This window comes from Rutilus rutilus, assembly GCF_951802725.1.
Source record: "Rutilus rutilus genome assembly, chromosome: 15".
NCBI classification, from domain to species: Eukaryota; Metazoa; Chordata; class Actinopteri; order Cypriniformes; family Leuciscidae; genus Rutilus; species Rutilus rutilus.
In genome coordinates this window covers 31382700-31402792 of record NC_140220.1, presented here as the reverse complement: position 1 = coordinate 31402792, position 20093 = coordinate 31382700, and the positions used below count along the sequence as shown (strand labels likewise).

Genomic DNA, 20093 nt, shown 5'->3' with positions numbered 1-20093 from the left:
ATTTTTAAATGAATGTGTTTTAATATCTTTTATTGTACTTTATAAAAGCACACTTGTTTTGATGTGTTGACTAACATTCTAAAACACATGTACTTAATTGCAACTTCATTATAAATCTGTAGCCTAGTTATATTTAAATACATGATGTGTCATTAGAATTGAAATTAAAGTAGCCTATATTTAAGTGTACAATAAATGCAGGTCATGTCAGTACATTTGTCCGTACACGTAAACCATATTTCCATATTCTATTTAAGACAATAGAAGTAAATATGAAATTATGTGTAAAGTAAGTTCTACTTAATAAAGAAAATTATTTATGCTAATTAGCAATGCTAAAGTGTAAAGTGCTTTCTCTTTTTCCCAAGGATCATGTTAAGTCACTTTTCATCACCAGTTACATAAGTCATTGTAGTAACTATGATCAGGGAAGACAACATTTCAATTTTTCTGCTACTGGATTTCACTAATGAAAAGTGAGGATCTGAGGGTCAGACATACAGACATTCAAATCATTATTGTGTTGGTTGTGAAAATTCAACATGATAGCCTATAGCCTACATGAGTTATTTTTATTATTATTTATTTAGGAAACATGTATTTTAAAGAAATGGTTGACACCCATCATACACAACAGTAGCTACAAACCAACATTTATATCCTTGCTACAACCCAATTAACTGCCCGTCTCTCGCTCAGCCTCATTTTCATTAACGTAAAATCAAATAATAGGCCTATCTACCATAAAAAGGCACATTATAACTAAAATAATAATTAAGGTCAACCGCAATGCTCCTCCAAACCCCAGTCCAGTAGGTGGCGGAAATGCATCTTTTTATTAAGTTGCCACCGCCATACTGTAAGAAGAAGATCAGTGCCTGTTGACAAATGACAAACAAAGCTAGTTAAACTCAAGTCCTCACTCACATAATATTCTGACAGCGAGATAACTATGGCTGAGGAAGAGTTCACAGACATAAATGGCAACTCGATTTCTTTAGACTGCCAAACTCACTCTGCTTTCTGCAGAGAGTTTACTGTCACCTCACCGAAACTGTCCTTGCGCAAGGTGATGGTGTGCACCTGCTTTATATGGTTAATTGCTTATGCTATATTTTTCTTCACCGAGGTAAGAACGTTTCATAATGCAAATAATATGAACTCGTAAGCATATTTAATTGTATAAAACTAAAATGAGATAATTATACTGACTTTTATTAATGCCTAGAACACTGCTGTCCTGTCGAGTGCCATCATCCTCACGCTGGCAGGGATGATGATTCATATTCATTTTGTAAAAGTGGACCATGAGACTCTTCTTATAATCGGCTCCCTCGGCATCCAGCTGTCTTCATCTTACGCATCTGGACGAGAAAGCACGACCTTCATTGAGATGAGCAAGCTGAAAGACATAGTCATCAACGAGGCCGTTTATATGGTAAACAAGGTTTTTGACTCTCGTGCATGATGGACTTTGTAATCTAGAAATCAAAATCATGTAAAATAATAATAATCACCCCTTGAATGTTTCCACCTCAGCACAGCATCATATACTATCTGTGCATTCTGATCAAGGACCCGGCAGAGCCTGAGACTGTGACAAGCGTCGTCCCTCTATTCCAGGTATGAAGCAGATGTATAGGAATCACGTCATATATAATTGCCCCATTCATTCATTCATTCAAATTAACACGTTGCATTCTTCCGTCAGAGTTCAAAGCCTCGGCTGAATTGTTTGGTTCAGGTCTACAGGAGCTGTCAAGAGATTCTTGCAGAGACCAGATGACGTTCATGTTATGGTGCATAGCATGCTATACATGTTTTACATAACTGGCATAGTTCCATCTGTGTCTATATATGATTTATGGTTCTATTTCTTTTACTCAACAGTCTTCCTTTGAAACAGGATAAAGATTGGAAAACCACAGAATGGACCATAAGCGTATTGTTGGTAGTATTTATATTGTTAAACTACACTACATCTTTCTGTTACATATAGTAGTTTGTTAGATACATTTTCCATCCACAAACTTAGTGGTTACAGTTGTCTCACCTCGTTTAAAAACATTATTTTATGATCAGACATTTTGTATTTCTCATTGCTTTTTTTTTTTTTTTTTTTTTTTCTATATTAATGTTGCAGTATAATATCCATTTGTTTTTCCTCACTGTTTCTGACCTTAAATAGCCACTAGGGGGACATGTGTGCCAATTTTTGGAAACTGATGCAACATTAGTTTATTAAATATGAATGATTTCCTATTTGGTACAATAAGGTTTCATTTGTTGACATTAGTAAACTGCATTAGTCATCATGAACTAACAATGAGCAATACTTCTACAGCATTTATTAACCTTAGTTCATGTTAATTTCAACATTTACTAATACATTTTTTGTAAATCAAAATACTGTAAAAATATGTTGCTCATTGTTACTTTATGTTAGTCAATGCATTAACAAATATGACCTTATTGTAAAATGTTACCGTGATATGACATTTTAATTGTTCATTTTTGTTTGATTTTAATAAATGTTTATATTAAAGAGTCAAAATAAAAACTGTTTTAATTCAATTATAATTGCAAATACTAATTTGCTTGATGAATAAAAACAATACAGAGAGTTTATTTTAAAGAAGTGTAGAGAATCAATGCATTATTCAGATCTTATTTGGCCACCATTATTGTGGGTCACTTGAGGGATTATGCTAATCCATCTCATTCGCTTTTTGACGGGTCAGCATTTGATTGTGTTACACAGGATATCTTGTTATCCAAAGCAGTTTATGTCTGAGAGCTAGCATACGGGTTCAACTCACTCTAACTGGATGGAGTGAGTTTATCTGAGCTCTTTTTGCAGAATTCAGAGCACTACCAAGTTACTTGTCAATGATTTTTTCAGATAAATTACATAGTTGAATCAATTATTTTATTGGTGCCAACATTTTTTAATTATGTTTAAATACTGTAAATACCAAGTGGAAATATATACTGTGGTTTCCTGTAGTAAATGCTTTCTAGAGGTCAGACAACAGAAGGCAAGTGAACCTTTTTTTGCAATATCAGTTTCATAGTATTTCTGGGGCACAGCTGTTGTGAACATCCTTCACACTACTGTAGATCTTACTGTCTTCTGTTGTTTCGTGGACCACAAAACTAGTTGTTTTTGTTTCTGTGTTTACCTTTTCTTATGATTCCACTAACCGTTACATATTCTAAGGAAATGTTTTCCATGCCAACTCTGTATTTAAATAGCCTACAATTTCCTTATAGGAACTCGCGCGAGCCTGTTGCATATAGACAAGGGTTAAGAGTTGTCTTTCGAGTTTACCCTTTTTGGAAAAAGAAAGAGAAACCACCCATATTTATTTCAGTTCATGGTGCTTTGTGTTTACACCCAGTGAAACATTCCCTTCACTTTTGAAAGCAACTATCAACAATGATTAAGAACACAGATTCCACTCTAACTTTTGCTTAAATGCATATTAAATGACAGCCTGTCTGTTGATTGCCACAGAAAATAATTTCAACAAAAGAAAGCTAAAATCTGAGTTGGTGAGGCAATCTGGTGAGGCCCTTACAATGGAATTAAGTGGGCTAATCTGAAAATGTGAATTTTTTTATATGAAATTATTTTAGTATATAATTGAAATATATATATATATATATATTTTTTTTTTTTGCAACATTTCTTTACTGACACTTTAGATCAATGTAATGCATCCTTGCTGATTAAAAGTATTAACTCCTTTCAAAAGATATCTTGACCCCAAACTTTTGAACGGTGAAACAATTACAACTTTGTTCCCACAGCAACGTAAAACGACCATAAAAATGACTAGAACAGCTTTACAGCTTAAATAAGTTTTAACCAGAATTAATGCAAGTGATTTTATAAAAAAGATAAACTTAGAATTTCTGTTTTTAAATCCTGCATAACTTTGCCCCTTTTGCTTTTTTTTTGCGCTTCTTTTGTCTCATTGTAACCTTTTTTTTTTTTTTTTTTTGGGGAAAAACTAAGGAAGAGTCAATATTTTTTTGCAAATATTTACATTATGCTACGAATGCAGTTGATGGGGCTTAACTCGTATTGAAGTCCTGCTTGAGCCCGAATAGAACCTAAAGGTCAGAGTTCAGAGATCTTGTTGTTATTCAAATACTGTTTCCCATGTAGCATTGCTTCATTCCCCTCTGACCATTTGGAATGACCGTTCCCATAGAGGCTGTGAAAACAACTGAAGGGTTTAAAATGATCCTGTTAGGTTGCTGTGAAGATGCTCCTGACAGGATAATCATCCCTCCCGGAGGTGCGAACCTCCCAGGAACTCTGCTCGGGAGGAGGGGGCGGTGTCAGTGGGGGTTTGGCTGTCCTACACCCTCCAGCCACCCAGCGGAGCACACCATAAACAAGCTGTCCACCATCAGCACTTTTACAATTAATGAAACTCTATATAACAATAAAATATCAGGGTGTTTAGCTGCTCGGATTGATGTGTTTATACTGTGTCCTCCTTCTGCGTTTAAATGACGTTAACCACGGTTTATATCTTTTTGTATACATAAACACTCCAGAGGCACGTGAGCTCCCTTGGTTTATAAACTAAAGTACTCAAGTGATAAAACTTGGCATTTTCAGCTCAAGTGGGAGGAAGCCTTCTAAAGGCCGACTTGGCCTTTTACAAGCAAAGGATGTTGATCTTACCCTCTTTTGAGACTGTTTTAATGTACATTTAATGTACATGCCAGTTAAAGTATTTAAACAGAGACCCCTCGTCAGCTGAATTTAATGGCTACATCTGATTGCCCGAAGGATGGGCTGTTTTTAGGAGGGAAAAGTTGTGTGGGAAGGGTGCAGGAACCCCGCTGTGATGGGAGTTCCCCTCCCAGCACCACTTTGCCTCCCTGTGGACTTTTACTATGTGCTAAGGTGTAACATTCACAGGCCATGAGGCAACACAAAAACACCCTGGTGATAGAATATGGACCGCTGAAGTGACTCCCTTCTCCAGCTGTAATATTTTTGTCATTGGCCACAATTCTTTTTGTGTGTGTGTGCAGTTGCTAACTCGTTGGATGTACTTATATACCAGGAAGCAACATAAACCCTCCCTAAACTATGTTTGTGTGCTTTGTCTATTGTGTAATAGTATATGCAAATAGTGCTGAGCAACACAATCTGGAAAATCTAACTGAATCTGACTCAAAGCATCTGTTAACTTGTTCAGAAGTAAATCAGGATGTAAAATAAATGAAAGAGGGCATTATAAAGCCTTTAAAAGGAGAAAGATTGATATTTCTACTCAGGAAGCTATACTGCTGTGCTTTTTCAACGCTCTCCATCCCCCATACCTCTCCGAATAACAAAACTGTTACTGGAACTTCAACCAGAAAGACCACCCCTTCAGCCTCAAGTTTTCATTTGAATCTCGGTTCTAAACTCTCTAGCTTCTCTTGATAAACGTGCGCCGAAACGTTAGGACAGGTGTTGTGGCTGCGCATTGTCACCTGAACCGACCCATGGGAATGCGGCTGCGTCTTTTGAGTTGCCAATTTACCTATTTATTTGTTAAAGTTTCAAGCATGTCAGCTGTAGCTTAAAAATTTTCTTTTTTTTCAGCTTCAGTCAGGTACTCAGCCTCTCTCTTTCCCTGAGCTTGTTTTGGAATGTGTGCTTTCCATCTGCCTCCCTGTAAACTTTCACCTAGAAATATCCACCAGATATCCTCTTAAATTAAGTTCTCAAGTTTGCTACTGCCAAGTGCCTGTAAACAGTGGAGAAGGAATAAGCAACTTTCATTTTTGTGATATTAGGCCAGTGACAAAGAAGAAAGATGACTCTGATTACTCATTCTAATAAAATGAGAATAAAAGGTTGTCTTGACATCATTTTCTTTAATCTATATTAATTATTATATATATATATAGAGAGAGAGAGAGAGAGAGAAATTCGATTTCAAATAAATGATGTTCTTTTGAACTTTCTATTTATCAAAGAATCCTGTAACAAAGAATGTATTACGGTTTCCAACTAGAAAAGAAGCACATCTGTTTTAAGGCCCGCTCACTCTGGCGTCCACAACAGCAGAAGATAACGTTCTGTTTTTTTTGTAAGTGTGCCCTGTATGCTGTTTTGTTGCCTGGTGCTTTAAATGCTTGAGCTCTTTAAAGCAGGATATATTCTGATTGGCTAAAAAAAAAAAATGTGTTCTGAAAGTGATTCCAACTAATTGTTTCTCTGCTATTCTTTTATATTTAGAACGATTTTCAGAACTATATCTTTATCATTATCATTATAGTTATCGTCCTTGGTGTGAGCGGGCCTTTAAACGCCAAATTATCAGATTTCTGAAGAATCATGTGACACTGAAAACTGTTTTTACTGTGTTTTCGATCAAATAAATGCAGCCTTGGTGAGCATATAAAGTTCTTTCAAAAACATAAAAAATCTTACCGACCCCGAACACTAGTGTATATATTGTATTAATACAGGTTTTTCCATACATTATCAGCTGTCATAAAAATCTACATTATGACATTTACAATCCCTTCGTTTTGAATGGCACTGACAAGACTTGGCGGAATAATAATTGTAGCAATACGCCATTTCCTCAAAGATTAAACAGAGATTATGTTAATCTTCAGCGCTCGATTTCATGAGAGCTATTATGGATATCATTGTCTAAGTCCGTGGAAGCGGATGTTGATGTGTTAACCTAGCGCTCTGCTCACATTACCTCACCAGCAGTTAGATGATCTTAAAGGCTGGGCCGAACTATAGATGTTCTTCCAGTCAAACCGGCTCTTTCGGCTGTTAAGATAAGCGGGGTGAGAGAGCTTGTAAAGCTGGTCAGGTGAGCACTCGCTTTGTTAACAAAACTTAAGCCTTGTGCAGGCTTCAATTCAAATAATCAGTCTACATCTATCAATGACCTTTGGTCTGGATAAACTCACATTAAGAGCCACAATAGTTGGCGTCTTCGTCGCTTGGTTAAATTACATTCGTGAGGATGGATATTGCTGAACTCCCAGTCTTACATTTTTAAAAGTTATCTTGTAGAATTTATGAGGAAATCATTTTGGTTTTGTAAATGTCAACCAATTTTTGTCTTTCATGTTAAAGGAACAATGTTATAAACTGGTTAGTTTGGGTATATTGGTGCTTACAAACAAATCCATGTCAGGTGAATTTTTCCCCATCATTTTTACAATGAAAGGTGTGCAAACCTTTTTTTTTTAACTCTGATGGGTCCCATTCCATCAGATTGAGTAAGCAAGAACCAGTCACGTTCAAACGTTTATGTCATTGGAAAACACAGCTGACCCACATGCCTGTCTTAAATGCATTGCATTCTTACAGTAATACTACCATTAGGGCTGACAAATGATAACACAGATGTCTGACAAAGAATTTTGTGACTCTTGAATGAGTTTTTTTCTTTTCTTAGCTCAGTGTCAAGAACTTAATCTTACTTTGAATTTATCCATTGTAAGAAATCTATTCCACTACATTTCATGGGATCTTTAGGCAAGATTAACAGCAGCAATCATAATTGATAGCACAACAGATTGTGGCAGTTCATAAGGGTGTAAAAAACGTGGTGACAAAAATCAGGATAGATTTTAATCAAGATTTCTAGAGTGGTGTTGTATCCTCCTTATTTTGCAACTCAATACGGACCTATTTTCTGTGAACGTGCAAAACTTCCGATTCATTAGGCAAATTACTAAAATAAAGTGCAGCAAACGATAAAACTATTCATTCTCGCTACAAACCAGTGTGGTGACAGTTATGATAAAGACAATCAATTAAAATAATAGGATAACAAATACCAGTTTTCAATATAAAGCAGAATAACAGACTGGAAGTGGCTGAACCAGTCTCGCACATTCAAGATGGTCACACCAACTCTTACTTTAAAAAAAAGGTGGATGACAAGCACGTCATGTACAGTGAAATAAGGTACTCTCCATTGTATTTGTAAAGGTTTCTTATTTTGAATGATTGAGGGACAGTGATGATGTTCTCATCAGCCAATGATCTTGTCGCTCAACAAGCCTCAGCAAGCGTGTGAGAATTTATGCGACTTGATGCACCATTAGTAAACATGTTCTGATGTCAGCATGTCTTCCCTTTTCGGCACTGGCTTGGGTGGTTGGGAAGTGTGGGATACTGTTGGTTGTTGTTGTCATCTTGTCCTTACTTGCAGTTGCGCCTCTTAGTTGGCTCGTGTGGCTGCACCCCCACCCCTACATGGAAAGTGTGAGAAAGGCACCGCCTTCTGATTCTCACCCTTGATGGACCTATCATAATTAATTAACTTACCTTAAAAGAGGCATCTCATCAGTGCAATAAAGATATTGATATTTCTGGAACTTAATAGTTGTTTGTGTCCCAAGTTTCCATTGAAATATGACTGTTTGTGTCTATGACTCTGTTCCCAAATCTCATGACCTTCCATGCATCTTACTTGAAATGAAACCTATTAAGTGATTAATGTTGAATGCTCTGAAACTGAACAGCAAGCTCAACATTTGCTGCAATATTAAAGGCAATGATTTTTACAAACACTTTTTGTTATACTGGTTGAAACTCTCTTTACATGCTAGCAGCAATCAATAATATAAGTGGTCTAAATATTTATAAAATCTTCTGTGGGATTCTCAGAACCCAAAAAATGTCCTTCCAATCATTGCATTCCGTCCTCATTAGTGTCTGTTTCTTTGGGCCACTATACGTAAGCCATCCACCATGTTGGAACGGTCAAAGCTGGTCTGTGAACACTCGAGAGAAAGTTACCTGAGCATCTGCAACCATAGTTAGATGCATGCATGAATATCTATATCTGCAATAGACTTCAGCAGTTGATTTTTGCTAAACTAACACAATACAACAAGACGAAGGCATCAGCTAACACAGCATTAAAAAGTTACCATAGTTTAAAAACATAGTTAATACATATAAAAACACAAACCAACACATTCTCAAGAAAGGTTAGCTCATTTCTTCAGGAATTTAAATCTCAGTGGTTTCACAACCAGAAGCTGTGCAATTGTTGTGGCATCATTGATTCTTACCGTGAGTAACGACATGCTGACAGTTCCAAGATGGCCGACGTGTCTGGAGATGTGGAATGCGGCATCTATGTATTGTATACATATCTATGGCCTACTACCCTACCTTTAATAAAGCAATAGAAGTACATAGCACACAAATACTGGGTACAATATGGGCAAGTATTTTTATTAAAAAATTTAAGGATTTCGGGTATTATTTTATAATATACTTATTATGTAATTACATGTATACGGGGTTGAACAATGAAACTGAAACACCTAAGACCACAATAATTTGTTAGTATGGTGTAGGGCCTCCTTTTGCGGTACAGCATCAATTCGCCTTTGGAACGACACGAACAGTGGCCAGGTCCTCTATGTGATGCTGGTGGAAGAAAACGTTTTCTGACTTCCTCCCAAACACCCCGAAGTGTCTTTAAAATATTTAGATCTGGTGTCCGTGCAGGCCATAGGAGATGTTCAGCTTCCCTTTCATGTTCAACAATCATTCTGTCTTGCGGTGTGTATTCGTGTATTATCATGCTGATACGCACGGCACCCCCTTTCAGGATACAATGTTTGAACCATTAGGTGCAAATGATCCTCCAGAATGGTTCGGTAGTCTTTGGCAGTGATATTGCAGCCCAAACCATCACTGATCCACCCCCGTGCGTCACTCTGGGCAGCAACAGTCCGGGGGTTAAGCCTCTTTGGGGCTTCTCCACACCAAAAATCCCACGGATGTGGGGAAGACAGTGAAGGTGGACTCAACAATACATGTTTCACATTGTCCACCGATTAAACCAACATTTGGCATTGGCACAAGTGACCAAATGTTTGGCTATAGCAGCCTGACCATGAATGTCGACTCTGTGGAGCTCCAGACAAAAGTTTTGGTGGAAACAGGAGAGTCTAGGTGCACATTTAATTCTGCAGTGAGTTGGGCAGTTGTGGGTTTATATATTTTGGATACAATCCAGGTTAGTACCTGGACATCCCTTTCAGACAGGTCTTCTCTTACGTCGACAGTGACTCCTGTTGGATGTGGTTCGTCCTACGTGGAGGTATGCCAATATTACCCTGGATACCAAAGCTCCCGATACAACACAAAAACTTGCTGTCCTGGTCACAGATGAGCCAGTGTGATGCGCACCAACAATTTGTCCTCTTTTGAACTCTAATATGTCTCCCATTATGTTGTGTGGATTGCAATATTTTATACAGCTGTTTTATTGCTCAGCTAATTCAACCTTCACACTCTGTTCTTACTGATGGAATGTAAAATCAGTGAAGATTGGCCACCATATATAGGCGTGAAACCTCCAACACAGTATATCAGCCAGTGTTTCATTGTCCAACCCTTGTATACTGAATGAATTATGAGTGTATTTAATGATTTATAATTATATTCTCTCATTCGTGCATTCTGGGATTGTTGTCTCTGCAAGGAAAACATGATGATGTTTTAAAATTTGTCAAATTATAATTTCCTGTTGGAACAGAAGTTGTCTCTGAATTGCACGTTAAAAGGCTGCCTATACGTAGATGGTTCACTTTTGGAACAGGACCTGTGCAGTCAGAGATATTTTGAAAGAATGAATGGAAATCAAAATACAGTAAAGTGAAATGTCAGCATGTAACACTGTGTCATGATTGCATCTTTGTGTTTATGTTGACCAACATTGATCTTTTGTTGGTCAGACTCAGCAGATCGTTGCTCAATGGGTTTCAAAAGGTCAAACTATAACGTGGACAAGAGTGACATGTCAATGGTATAAGAACAGCGCAATTGATTTAGTTCAATGGTCAAAATGATACCATCACATTGAACAGTCCAATCAAGGCTTATTTCAAATCTTTGAAGTCATTATCAGCTCATCAGTATTGTGAAAGGGGACCAGTTCGAGGATCAGAGTGGCACGATTTCTTTGAAGACAGACATTGGTGATGCACGGAAAGACATTTACTATAGTGGCTGATGAACTGTCATTCACTTATGAAACAATCCATCATGGACATTATCAAGCAATCTGTGTTCACAGGATCACATGACTGCTTACCAGTTATCTGTCAGTTCATCCAGGAACAGCTTTAACAGGGTTCTGTCTTACAGTACATGTGTGAGAACTGAAACCATAACAGCTTATAAGCCACACACCCGAAACTGGGGATGAATCAAATAAACATGACAGTCAGTGTGGGAGTGTGTAACGTTATTACCTACAGGCAGTTCTGTAGACAACAGCTGTGAGCCAAGTAGAAGCCCTCGAGCTGTCTGTTATCACAACTTTTATTTTCCTGATCAACACTTTCCTCCTGCTCGGGGGATCTTCTCCACAACAATATTTGCTGTAATTACAAAGATTCATTTAAGTTCTAAGTTGGAAATAAAGCATCGCTTAAATTAATTTCATTTCATGAAGACAGTTTATGTGTAAATCTAATTTTAAAACATAAAAAAGAAAAGAAAAAAAAGTATTTATTTACTAGCGGTGCTTGGTAAGACAAACATCACTATTACTATTGTTCATACTTAGTTTTAGGGATTAGAACAAAAAGTATTCCATTTGGCTATTAACTTTTACCACAAAATTTGTGCTATGGACATTAATGATAACTCAAATCATGTTTATCATTGAGAGCAAGTATGCTTTTACTTTTTTAAGTTATCGTACTAACATTTTTTAAATTGGCAGATGATAAATTGGTCAAATAAATCCCATGGAGCCGGGCCACAATATTAGAGACTTGGGGGTAGGCACCAATAAAGCTGAAACTAAACTAATCGAATCTAAACTAAACTAAACTAAACTAAACTAAACTAAACTAAACTAATCTAAACTAAATTCAATTCAATTCAATTCAATTCAATTCAGTTCAATTCAATTCAATTCAATTCAATTCAATTCAATTCAGTTCAGTTCAGTTCAGTTCAGTTCAGTTCAGTTCAGTTCAATTCAATTCAATAATTAAATAAATAATCAAATAAAATACAGCATTTTGTCCACTAGACAATATATTTTAAAATTAACTGCATGCCATTTAGCAACACAACACAAGTCATCCAGTTTTTATTAATAATGATATTCTAATATCGATCTAGCTTACTGCAATGTGCAACAAGTGCCATACCAGCCACCACATAAAGTTATAAACTTTCAACACACTCATTCATGTTTTAACATAACATTTAACACAATGTGTTTTAGTATGATTGTTTTGACCAAGTAAAACATCGCTGCGTTACCCCACAATTTTAATTCGTCAAATAAAATGACCTGTATGACTTGTAATTTAGCACTTGCGGCTATTTCATTAGAATAAAATAAAATAATGTAAATTTAAGTAATTAAATGTTACTGTGACAAAGTTCAAGTTAAGGAAGAAGGAGGCGGACGTTAAAGGTAAATTTTATCGTAAAATAAACCAAAAAAACGAAAAGAGCACTAGTGGTCGACTGCGGCATACTGTATAAGCAACATAAAATGTGTCATACCAAACGTTAATAAAACTTTAATACATTTGCTCATCCATGAACATGAGTCCCGTTGGATCGCTCTCCATTGGATAAGGAAGGTGAAGATGACAACTCCCATGATTCCACACTCATTAACTGCGTCATCAAGCTATACGCCGTTTTAAATAAGAAACCTATAGCGAAACTTGCCTTTAATCTAAAATTAAAACTGAAAATTGAAAATATAAAAATAAAATCTAATTAGAAATATGAATGAATACTATTATCGAATATAAATAATTCTTAAATAATATTGGTAGGTACGTAGCCAGAACACCCTATAAAAAATCTTGAAATGCCCTAGCAATAGCGTCATATGGTAAAGATCCCCCTGACACCGAAATCACCCTAGCAGATAGGATAAGTTATGCGTGCAATGATTGATCAAATGCAAAAATGTAGTGGGTGAATTGGTGCTAATGTTGGTAAATACCATTTTGAAAGCACAAGATTCAAATGAAAATATAGTTAATATAAGGAACACAATCTGCAAATAAGTCCTATTCACCATCTTGTCAGCCAATCAGCCTCTGGCAATAACAGTAACATGTGATTTAGCTGACCAGGAACAGGTCGGACTGTGACTATGCACCTGTCTCCTCTCAGGAGGCCTGTAGGTAAATGTGACAGCAGTGAAACTCAGTGAAACTGGCTGCGTGCCAGAAAAGGCACTAGTCAGTTTAGTCTGAGTCCTGGGAAAGGGGGCGGGCAAGAAACCTAACAAAGGGGTGAGTAACCGTTCCTTTAACCACAAAGTGAGATGAACACCTTTCCCTTCATGGGAACCTAAACCTGTCAGGCCTGGCCTCTGTTGCTCAACATGTGGAAAGCGGTATCATGCTAGGCTCAAAAGCACAAATGCATCTTCAAGGAAATGTGGGTGTGTGTGAACATGGCTGAATTTACAAGTGGATTAGTTGAATTACTTCGTGTCAAGCTAATTATAGAAATTTGTTATTTCTTGCTTTCCCGTAGTTCCCTGCACTTTGGAGTATACTTCATTATACCTTCAATTAAAACTTCTAAATGTTCTGTCCCTTATTTTAGTCGCCTACAAAACAGACTATAAATTAAATATAATTTCAGTTTTTAATTTATAATAAAATTAAATAATATAAAATAATTTATAATTGCTCATAGAATATAGATGTACTGTATTGTTTTATTCCATTCATTCATTCATTCATTCATACTGACTGTGGTCTAGCAAGCATGAGGTCATGCGTAATTTGATCTTTCATATTGTTAGGAGCGATAACACCTAATCTTGCCCTCATGATCCATATTGGTTCAATTCAATGCAGCATTAGAAATGAGTCAGAAATTGTACAACTCATAGGATGCACCTCAGGTCAAATGAGTAAAGCCCTACAGTGGAAGTGATTCATTGTTTTTAGGTTTACTGCAATCTTTGTTGCACAAAACATTTGAGAAAGCAAGTCCGAGTCGAGACCGAGTCTTTGAGAAAGCAAGTCCGAGTCGAGACCGAGTCTTTGAAGGGTCGAGACCGAGTCTGTTGGTTTTCAAATACAGTCGAGTCCGAGTCAAGACCGAGTCTGTTGGTTTTCAAATACAGTCGAGTCCGAGTCAAGACCGAGTCTTTGAAGGGTCGAGACCGAGTCCAGACCGAGTCCAGACCGAGTCTGTTGGTTTTCAAATACAGTCGAGTCCGAGTCGAGACCGAGTCTTTGAAGAGTCGAGACCGAGTCCGTTTGTTTTCAAATACAGTCGAGTCCGAGTCAAGGCCGAGTCTTTGAAGGATCGAGACCGAGTCGAGACCGAGTCGAGACCGAGTCCGTTGGTTTTCAAATACAGTCGAGTCCGAGTCAAGACCGAGTCTTTGAAGGGTCGAGACCGAGTCTTTGAAGGGTCGAGACCGAGTCCGTTGGTTTTCAAATACAGTCGAGTCTGAGTCAAGACCGAGTCTTTGAAGGGTCGAGACCGAGTCTGTTGGTTTTCAAATACAGTCGAGTCTGAGTCAAGACCGAGTCTTTGAAGGGTCGAGACCGAGTCTGTTGGTTTTCAAATACAGTCGAGTCTGAGTCAAGACCGAGTCTTTGAAGGGTCGAGACCGAGTCGAGACCGAGTCTGTTGGTTTTCAAATACAGTCGAGTCCGAGTCAAGACCGAGTCTGTTGGTTTTCAAATACAGTCGAGTCCGAGTCAAGACCGAGTCTTTGAAGGGTCGAGACCGAGTCCGTTGGTTTTCAAATACAGTCGAGTCTGAGTCAAGACCGAGTCTTTGAAGGGTCGAGACCGAGTCGAGACCGAGTCTGTTGGTTTTCAAATACAGTCGAGTCCGAGTCGAGACTGAGTCTTTGAAGAGTCGAGACCGAGTCGAGACCGAGTCCGTTTGTTTTCAAATACAGTCGAGTCCGAGTCAAGGCCGAGTCTTTGAAGGATCGAGACCGAGTCGAGACCGAGTCGAGACCGAGTCCGTTGGTTTTCAAATACAGTCGAGTCTGAGTCAAGAACGAGTCTTTGAAGGGTCGAGACCGAGTCCGTTGGTTTTCAAATACAGTCGAGTCCGAGTCAAGACCGAGTCTTTGAGAAAGCAAGTCCGAGTGGAGACCGAGTCTTTAGGAGTCGAGACCAAGACCATAAAAACATGTCAGTTTTCATATTCATGATTTAATATCACCCCAGTTAATAATCAACAGTTAGGCCTACAGACTAAGCTAGATTGGGAATTGTTTAGAGGAGCAGTCTTAACGTCTTAAAATGGACTATGCTTTTACTATCATTAAAAAAATCCCTACCACATGCATCATCTTCTGCCTATTTTTCTAAACTGCTTCAACAGTGCTGCTCTGTCATCAACATGTTAAGCCCACCCTGACTTTTTTAATCATAGGTAGCCATTATGGGCAATTCAACATGACCGTTTAATGTTTTAAGAGATCTGAGTTTAAAAGTAAACAGTTTTGATAAAAAGTTCCGATTTGAACTAAAAAATGAAAGTTTGTCAAGGCTTTTTAAACGTTGATGACATCAACAAAAGTTTAAACATTTTAAATAAGCTTTAAAGTTTGAATGCTATAAAAATAGAAAGAAAGAAAGAAAGAAAGAAAGAAAGAAAGAAAGAAAGAAAGAAAGAAAGAAAGAAAGAAAGAAAGAAAGAAAGAAAGAAAGAAAGAAAGAAAGAAAGAAAGAAAGAAAGGGATTTTAGGGAGGTTTTGTTAACATTTTTATTTATTTTCTTAAATCTTAGGCCTTAGAAATGTAGGGATTTTGAAAAAAAAGTCAAGCCATCATAATCTGAATTTCACTCTGAGTAGTTTGAACAGTACAAACGACGGCAACAAGCCCTTTGTCTTCTATTTACACTTCAAGGGTACGTGAGTGACATCCTCTCCCACATTCAGCTGAGCTCGGCTCAAAGTCACAGCATGAGACCTCGGAGCAGAGAACTGTGAGTTCACAATGTATTCATATTCCTTTAGTACCTGACACTTCCCTGTGTGTCTCATTTACACCCTCTGAAGATATTTGCAGAACCATTTGGGGTGCGTATTCAGATCTCTAACATTTGTTTGCCATGTCTATAATTTAGTAGCACATTGCATGTCCAAGCAAAGCAGTATTTCTTCTCAAAACCACAGGAAAATGTATTTAAGCCTTTAAATATGTTAAATCAGAATCAATTCAATTATTATTATTTTTTTAATCACAAGTTCATTGTAATTAGAATTAAACTGGTGAAAGTAATAGTTAAATTCAGCAAGCATATGTTAAATTGATCAAAAGTGACAGGAAATATATTCATAAAGTTGCAAAATAATTCTATTTCAAATAAAGCTGTTCTTTTGAACTTTCTGTTCATCAAAGAACACTGAAAAAATTTATCACGGTTTCCACAAAAATATTAAGCAGCACAACTGTTTTCAACATGAATAATAATGAGCAGCAAATCGGCATATCAGAAGTATTTTTGAAAGGTCATGTGACACTGAAGACAGCTTTAATGTCACAGGAATGAATTACATTTTAAAATATAATAGAAAATGGTTATTTTGTATTAATATTTCTCTATATAACTATTTTTACTGTATTTATGACTAAATAAATGTAGCCCTGTTGAACATAAAAGACAAAAACATTAAAAACTCTTATTGTACCAACTACAACCTTTTCCCTCGGTTTCACAGACTTTAAAATGAAAATTCTGTCATCATATACTCACCCTCATGTTGTTTCAATCCTTTATGAATTTCTTTCTTCTGCTGAACAGAAAGGAAGATATTTAGAAGAATATCAGCAACCAGACAGTTTCTGGTCTCATTGACTTCCATAGTATATATTTTTCCTACTATGGAAGTCAATGAGACCAGAAACTGTCTGGTTGCTGACATTCTTCTAAATATCTTCCTTTCTGTTCAGCAGAAGAAAGAAATTCATACAGGTTTGAAACAACATGAGGGTGAGTATATGATGACAGAATTTTCATTTTAAAGTGGAGTATCCCTTTAAGCTAATCCCTGACTACAATGCACGGACATATTTTAAAATGCCTCAAGACGCAAACCAGTAATGTTTTTTTCTAGTGCGTGTTTATAAAAGCTACTTAATGTCCTAATTGAACTAAGGCCTAATCCTGGCTTAATCAAAGCCCTGTCTGTGAAACCAGGTCACCGAATGATAGTGTAATTGCTTGCATTACTGCTTAACTAAGCTCAGAAAAATCACTAGGAAACAATATTCAATTTCAGCATGTTATTTTCATTTATTTGATATTTAAGAGAAACATTTTAAGATTATGTAAATAAACACCTTTCACATATAACACTTAAAGCAGGATAAAAACAGAGGACCATTGTAAAAAAGAAAAAAAGAAAACAGCATTGGAAATGTATCTTGCCCTTTAAATTTATTTCTAGATGATGCAAAAAAACACTGAAGGAGAAGCTGTTTAAAAGTGCTGCTTGAATTTGATCAAAAGGCAAAACAGTAGAGAAGACAAACAGAAAAAAATTGTTGAAAGCGGTACATCCTTCTTGCCTGAGGCATCAAAACAAGAACAGTTAAAACTGTTAAAGCAGAACTGTTAAAAACAAACAGCATTTAAAAAATAGATATCTTCCACAAGAAGCACATTTATAACAAAGACAGCACTGTTTACTCTGTGAGAAGTACATGCTGTCAGTAAAAGATTAAAAAAATAATAAACATAACCGAGCTACGGCTCCACAAAACGGGCTGGGCTGCTATACTTTCGTCGCTGTGCGCGTTCTCACGATACATTTGCACCTAAACCCGTCTTAGGAAACCAGGAACAACCCTGCCAAATTTTCCCCATTTTCACACAAGCCTAATAATCTTATCTCGCCAATTTGCAAGACAATCCCCAGCTAAGAGTTATCAGGAGGACAGGCTGAATCATTGTAAGCGTGATGTTGGATTTATTTGGTCACAGCCACCTAAAGAGGAGACAACTCACACATCGGCTTTAGTTTGGGGTGTTGCATATGAAAGAGTCCGTCTAAGTTGCGGCTGAGACAAAAGAGATAAGACAGATACCAACTCTTGTCCCCGCGACCATCAGAGACACAACCACGTGAGCGCCATTCAAGCTTTGAATAGGCAGCTAATCAGCTCATGCAAATTCACTCATTTACATATGGTGGGTGCTCTTTGTGAACAACAAATGATTTAAAGAGAAGTTTTCTCTAATCTTTCTTCATAATAGGTCTATAAATCTTACAGCACGTGTTACTTATACAGGTTAAAACGTTACTTAAACGTTGTGTTGACAACGCAAACGCAACAGCTCTCAAATTTCACTGGAACGTTTGCTGGGAAGTTCCACAGATCAAACAACTCCGCCCGTAAAATAAAGCTAAATGACCCTAGGTAAACACATTGTTCAAAATAAATTAATATCTCGTGTATAAACAGTTCACACGTTTTGACCCACAGGGTCAGATGAAGCAGAAGAACTTCTTCCAGCTGCATTTGGAAAAAGCTTTAGCTCGTCTGTCCGACAGTCTCCGTTTTTTGACCTTCCTGGCCTTGTGTTTAATTGCCGCGAATATCGCCGCGTCGAAGGCCTCTTTCAGGTTCTTCTGGGTCAGGGCAGAGCACTCCACATACTCGGCGGCCCTGATCTTCTCGGCGATGCTCCGTGCCCGTGAGCTGAACACGGGTTTGACCTTGTATCTGTCCAAGTCTATGAGAACGTTAACGTCCAACAGAAGGTCTGACTGCGTTCCAACTAAAATGATGGGGGAGGATGGGTTACACGCACGAATCTCAGGGATCCATTTCTTGGTAATGTTCTGGAATGATGTGGGGTTAACCACACTGAAGCAGAGGAGGAAGACATCCGTGTGTGCGTAAGACAGAGATCTGAATTCATCAAATTCTTCCTGCAAGTCAAAGACAAAGATTGATAAGAACACTTGACAAAGTGAACAGACTTTGGTTTAACGACACTTAATTTGGTTAAACTTTGAAAGATTTACACTTTACAGACGTTTAAACAAAGTTTACACTTTACACTGCCTAAATTAAGTACAATCAACTTGGATGTTTAAGTCATTTCAACTTAAATTACATTAAACAGACTTAAAATATGAGTTGAATCTTGTATAACTTGTAAAAAAAAGGTTGAAAATTGCTTAACTTCTTTTGATGAGTTAAAGCAATGTAAAAAACATATGTTGTCATACCTTTATTGATCATATGTTTTACAGTGTACATACTTTTAAACAAAGTTTACACTTTACAGACTTTTCCATTTTCAAAATGTTAACCAATTTTGTTTTTACATTTACCAGAGACTAAACAGTTTAGATGAAACTGTTCAATTACCTGACCAGCCGTATCCATCAACTGAATCCGCACAGGGGTCCCATCTACCTGAACTTGTCCTGAATAACCAGAAGTAAAAAAAAAAAAAAAAGTCAAGTTTTCATCCTCACGATCATTAATTAACTTACTGTAAATTAACCACCATCAGCCATAAGGGGTCAAAGATCATACACTTACCCGAGAAGACGTCAAAAGCCGTCTGTTTGTAATCCGTGGGGTATCCATTGGTGGTGTAGCTGACAATCATACTAGTCTTCCCAACCGCGCCATCCCCAACCATCATACAGCTGATCCCAGGCTCCAGCGCGTCGTCCTGCTCCAGGCACACCGACGGAACTCTTGACTCGTGGTAAAAGTAATCCATTTGAGGTGGCATGTCCAACAATTAAAGCCAAGAAGAAACGTCTTCAGGAAAACTTTTTAAACTCCACAGTATTGATTGGCGTCTTTGTTGAGACTGATGAGTGACTCATTACTTTCTCAACTAAAAAGCTGAATTGACTCTCTCTGTGATCTGTGACGGGACCTCTCTCTGCCTTTTGAATCAGCTTGACTTTGCATAGCCACGCCCACCACAGTCACGGGCCTCAATGGAAAGGACAAAAATCTTTGGTTTGAACACAGATAAGCCATTAATGATTCGTTAACGATTTTAATCCCAAATGAATCTCAATGAAACAAACTGCAAGCCTTTTCTAAAGAGAAAAAAGAAA

At 37.3% G+C, this 20093-nt stretch overlaps 2 protein-coding genes across 2 annotated transcripts; one reads left to right on the top strand and one right to left on the bottom strand.

Moving 5' to 3' along the window:
- Positions 1-855: 855 nt before the first annotated feature.
- On the top strand, positions 856-2922 carry pigh (phosphatidylinositol glycan anchor biosynthesis, class H). Its single transcript, XM_084432984.1, has 5 exons — positions 856-1129; positions 1229-1438; positions 1540-1623; positions 1712-1799; positions 1891-2922. Exons 1-4 carry the CDS (start codon positions 953-955, stop codon positions 1784-1786), a joined length of 546 nt encoding a protein of 181 aa, XP_084289110.1. The 5' UTR covers positions 856-952; the 3' UTR covers positions 1787-1799; positions 1891-2922.
- A 14348-nt stretch (positions 2923-17270) lies between these two features.
- rhov (ras homolog family member V) lies at positions 17271-19956 on the bottom strand. The gene is made up of 3 exons (XM_084432742.1): positions 19558-19956; positions 19381-19439; positions 17271-18935 (listed from the first exon to the last, which is right to left on the bottom strand). Exons 1-3 carry the CDS (start codon positions 19754-19756, stop codon positions 18489-18491), a joined length of 705 nt encoding a protein of 234 aa, XP_084288868.1. The 5' UTR covers positions 19757-19956; the 3' UTR covers positions 17271-18488.
- Between the last annotated feature and the right edge of the window lie 137 nt (positions 19957-20093).

What these genes read in the sequence shown, in the direction of transcription:
- pigh (XM_084432984.1), top strand. Translation starts at nt 953, where the DNA reads ATGGCTGAGGAAGAGTTCACAGACATAAATGGCAACTCGATTTCTTTA. An exon ending in CTATATTTTTCTTCACCGAG is followed by an intron (nt 1,130 to 1,228) that starts GTAAGAACGTTT and finishes ATTAATGCCTAG; the next exon opens with AACACTGCTGTCCTGTCGAG. An exon ending in TCAACGAGGCCGTTTATATG is followed by an intron (nt 1,439 to 1,539) that starts GTAAACAAGGTT and finishes TTTCCACCTCAG; the next exon opens with CACAGCATCATATACTATCT.
- rhov (XM_084432742.1), bottom strand. Translation starts at nt 19,756, where the DNA reads ATGCCACCTCAAATGGATTACTTTTACCACGAGTCAAGAGTTCCGTCG. An exon ending in GGCTTTTGACGTCTTCTCGG is followed by an intron (nt 19,440 to 19,557) that starts GTAAGTGTATGA and finishes CTGGTTATTCAG; the next exon opens with GACAAGTTCAGGTAGATGGG. An exon ending in TGATGGATACGGCTGGTCAG is followed by an intron (nt 18,936 to 19,380) that starts GTAATTGAACAG and finishes TTTGACTTGCAG; the next exon opens with GAAGAATTTGATGAATTCAG.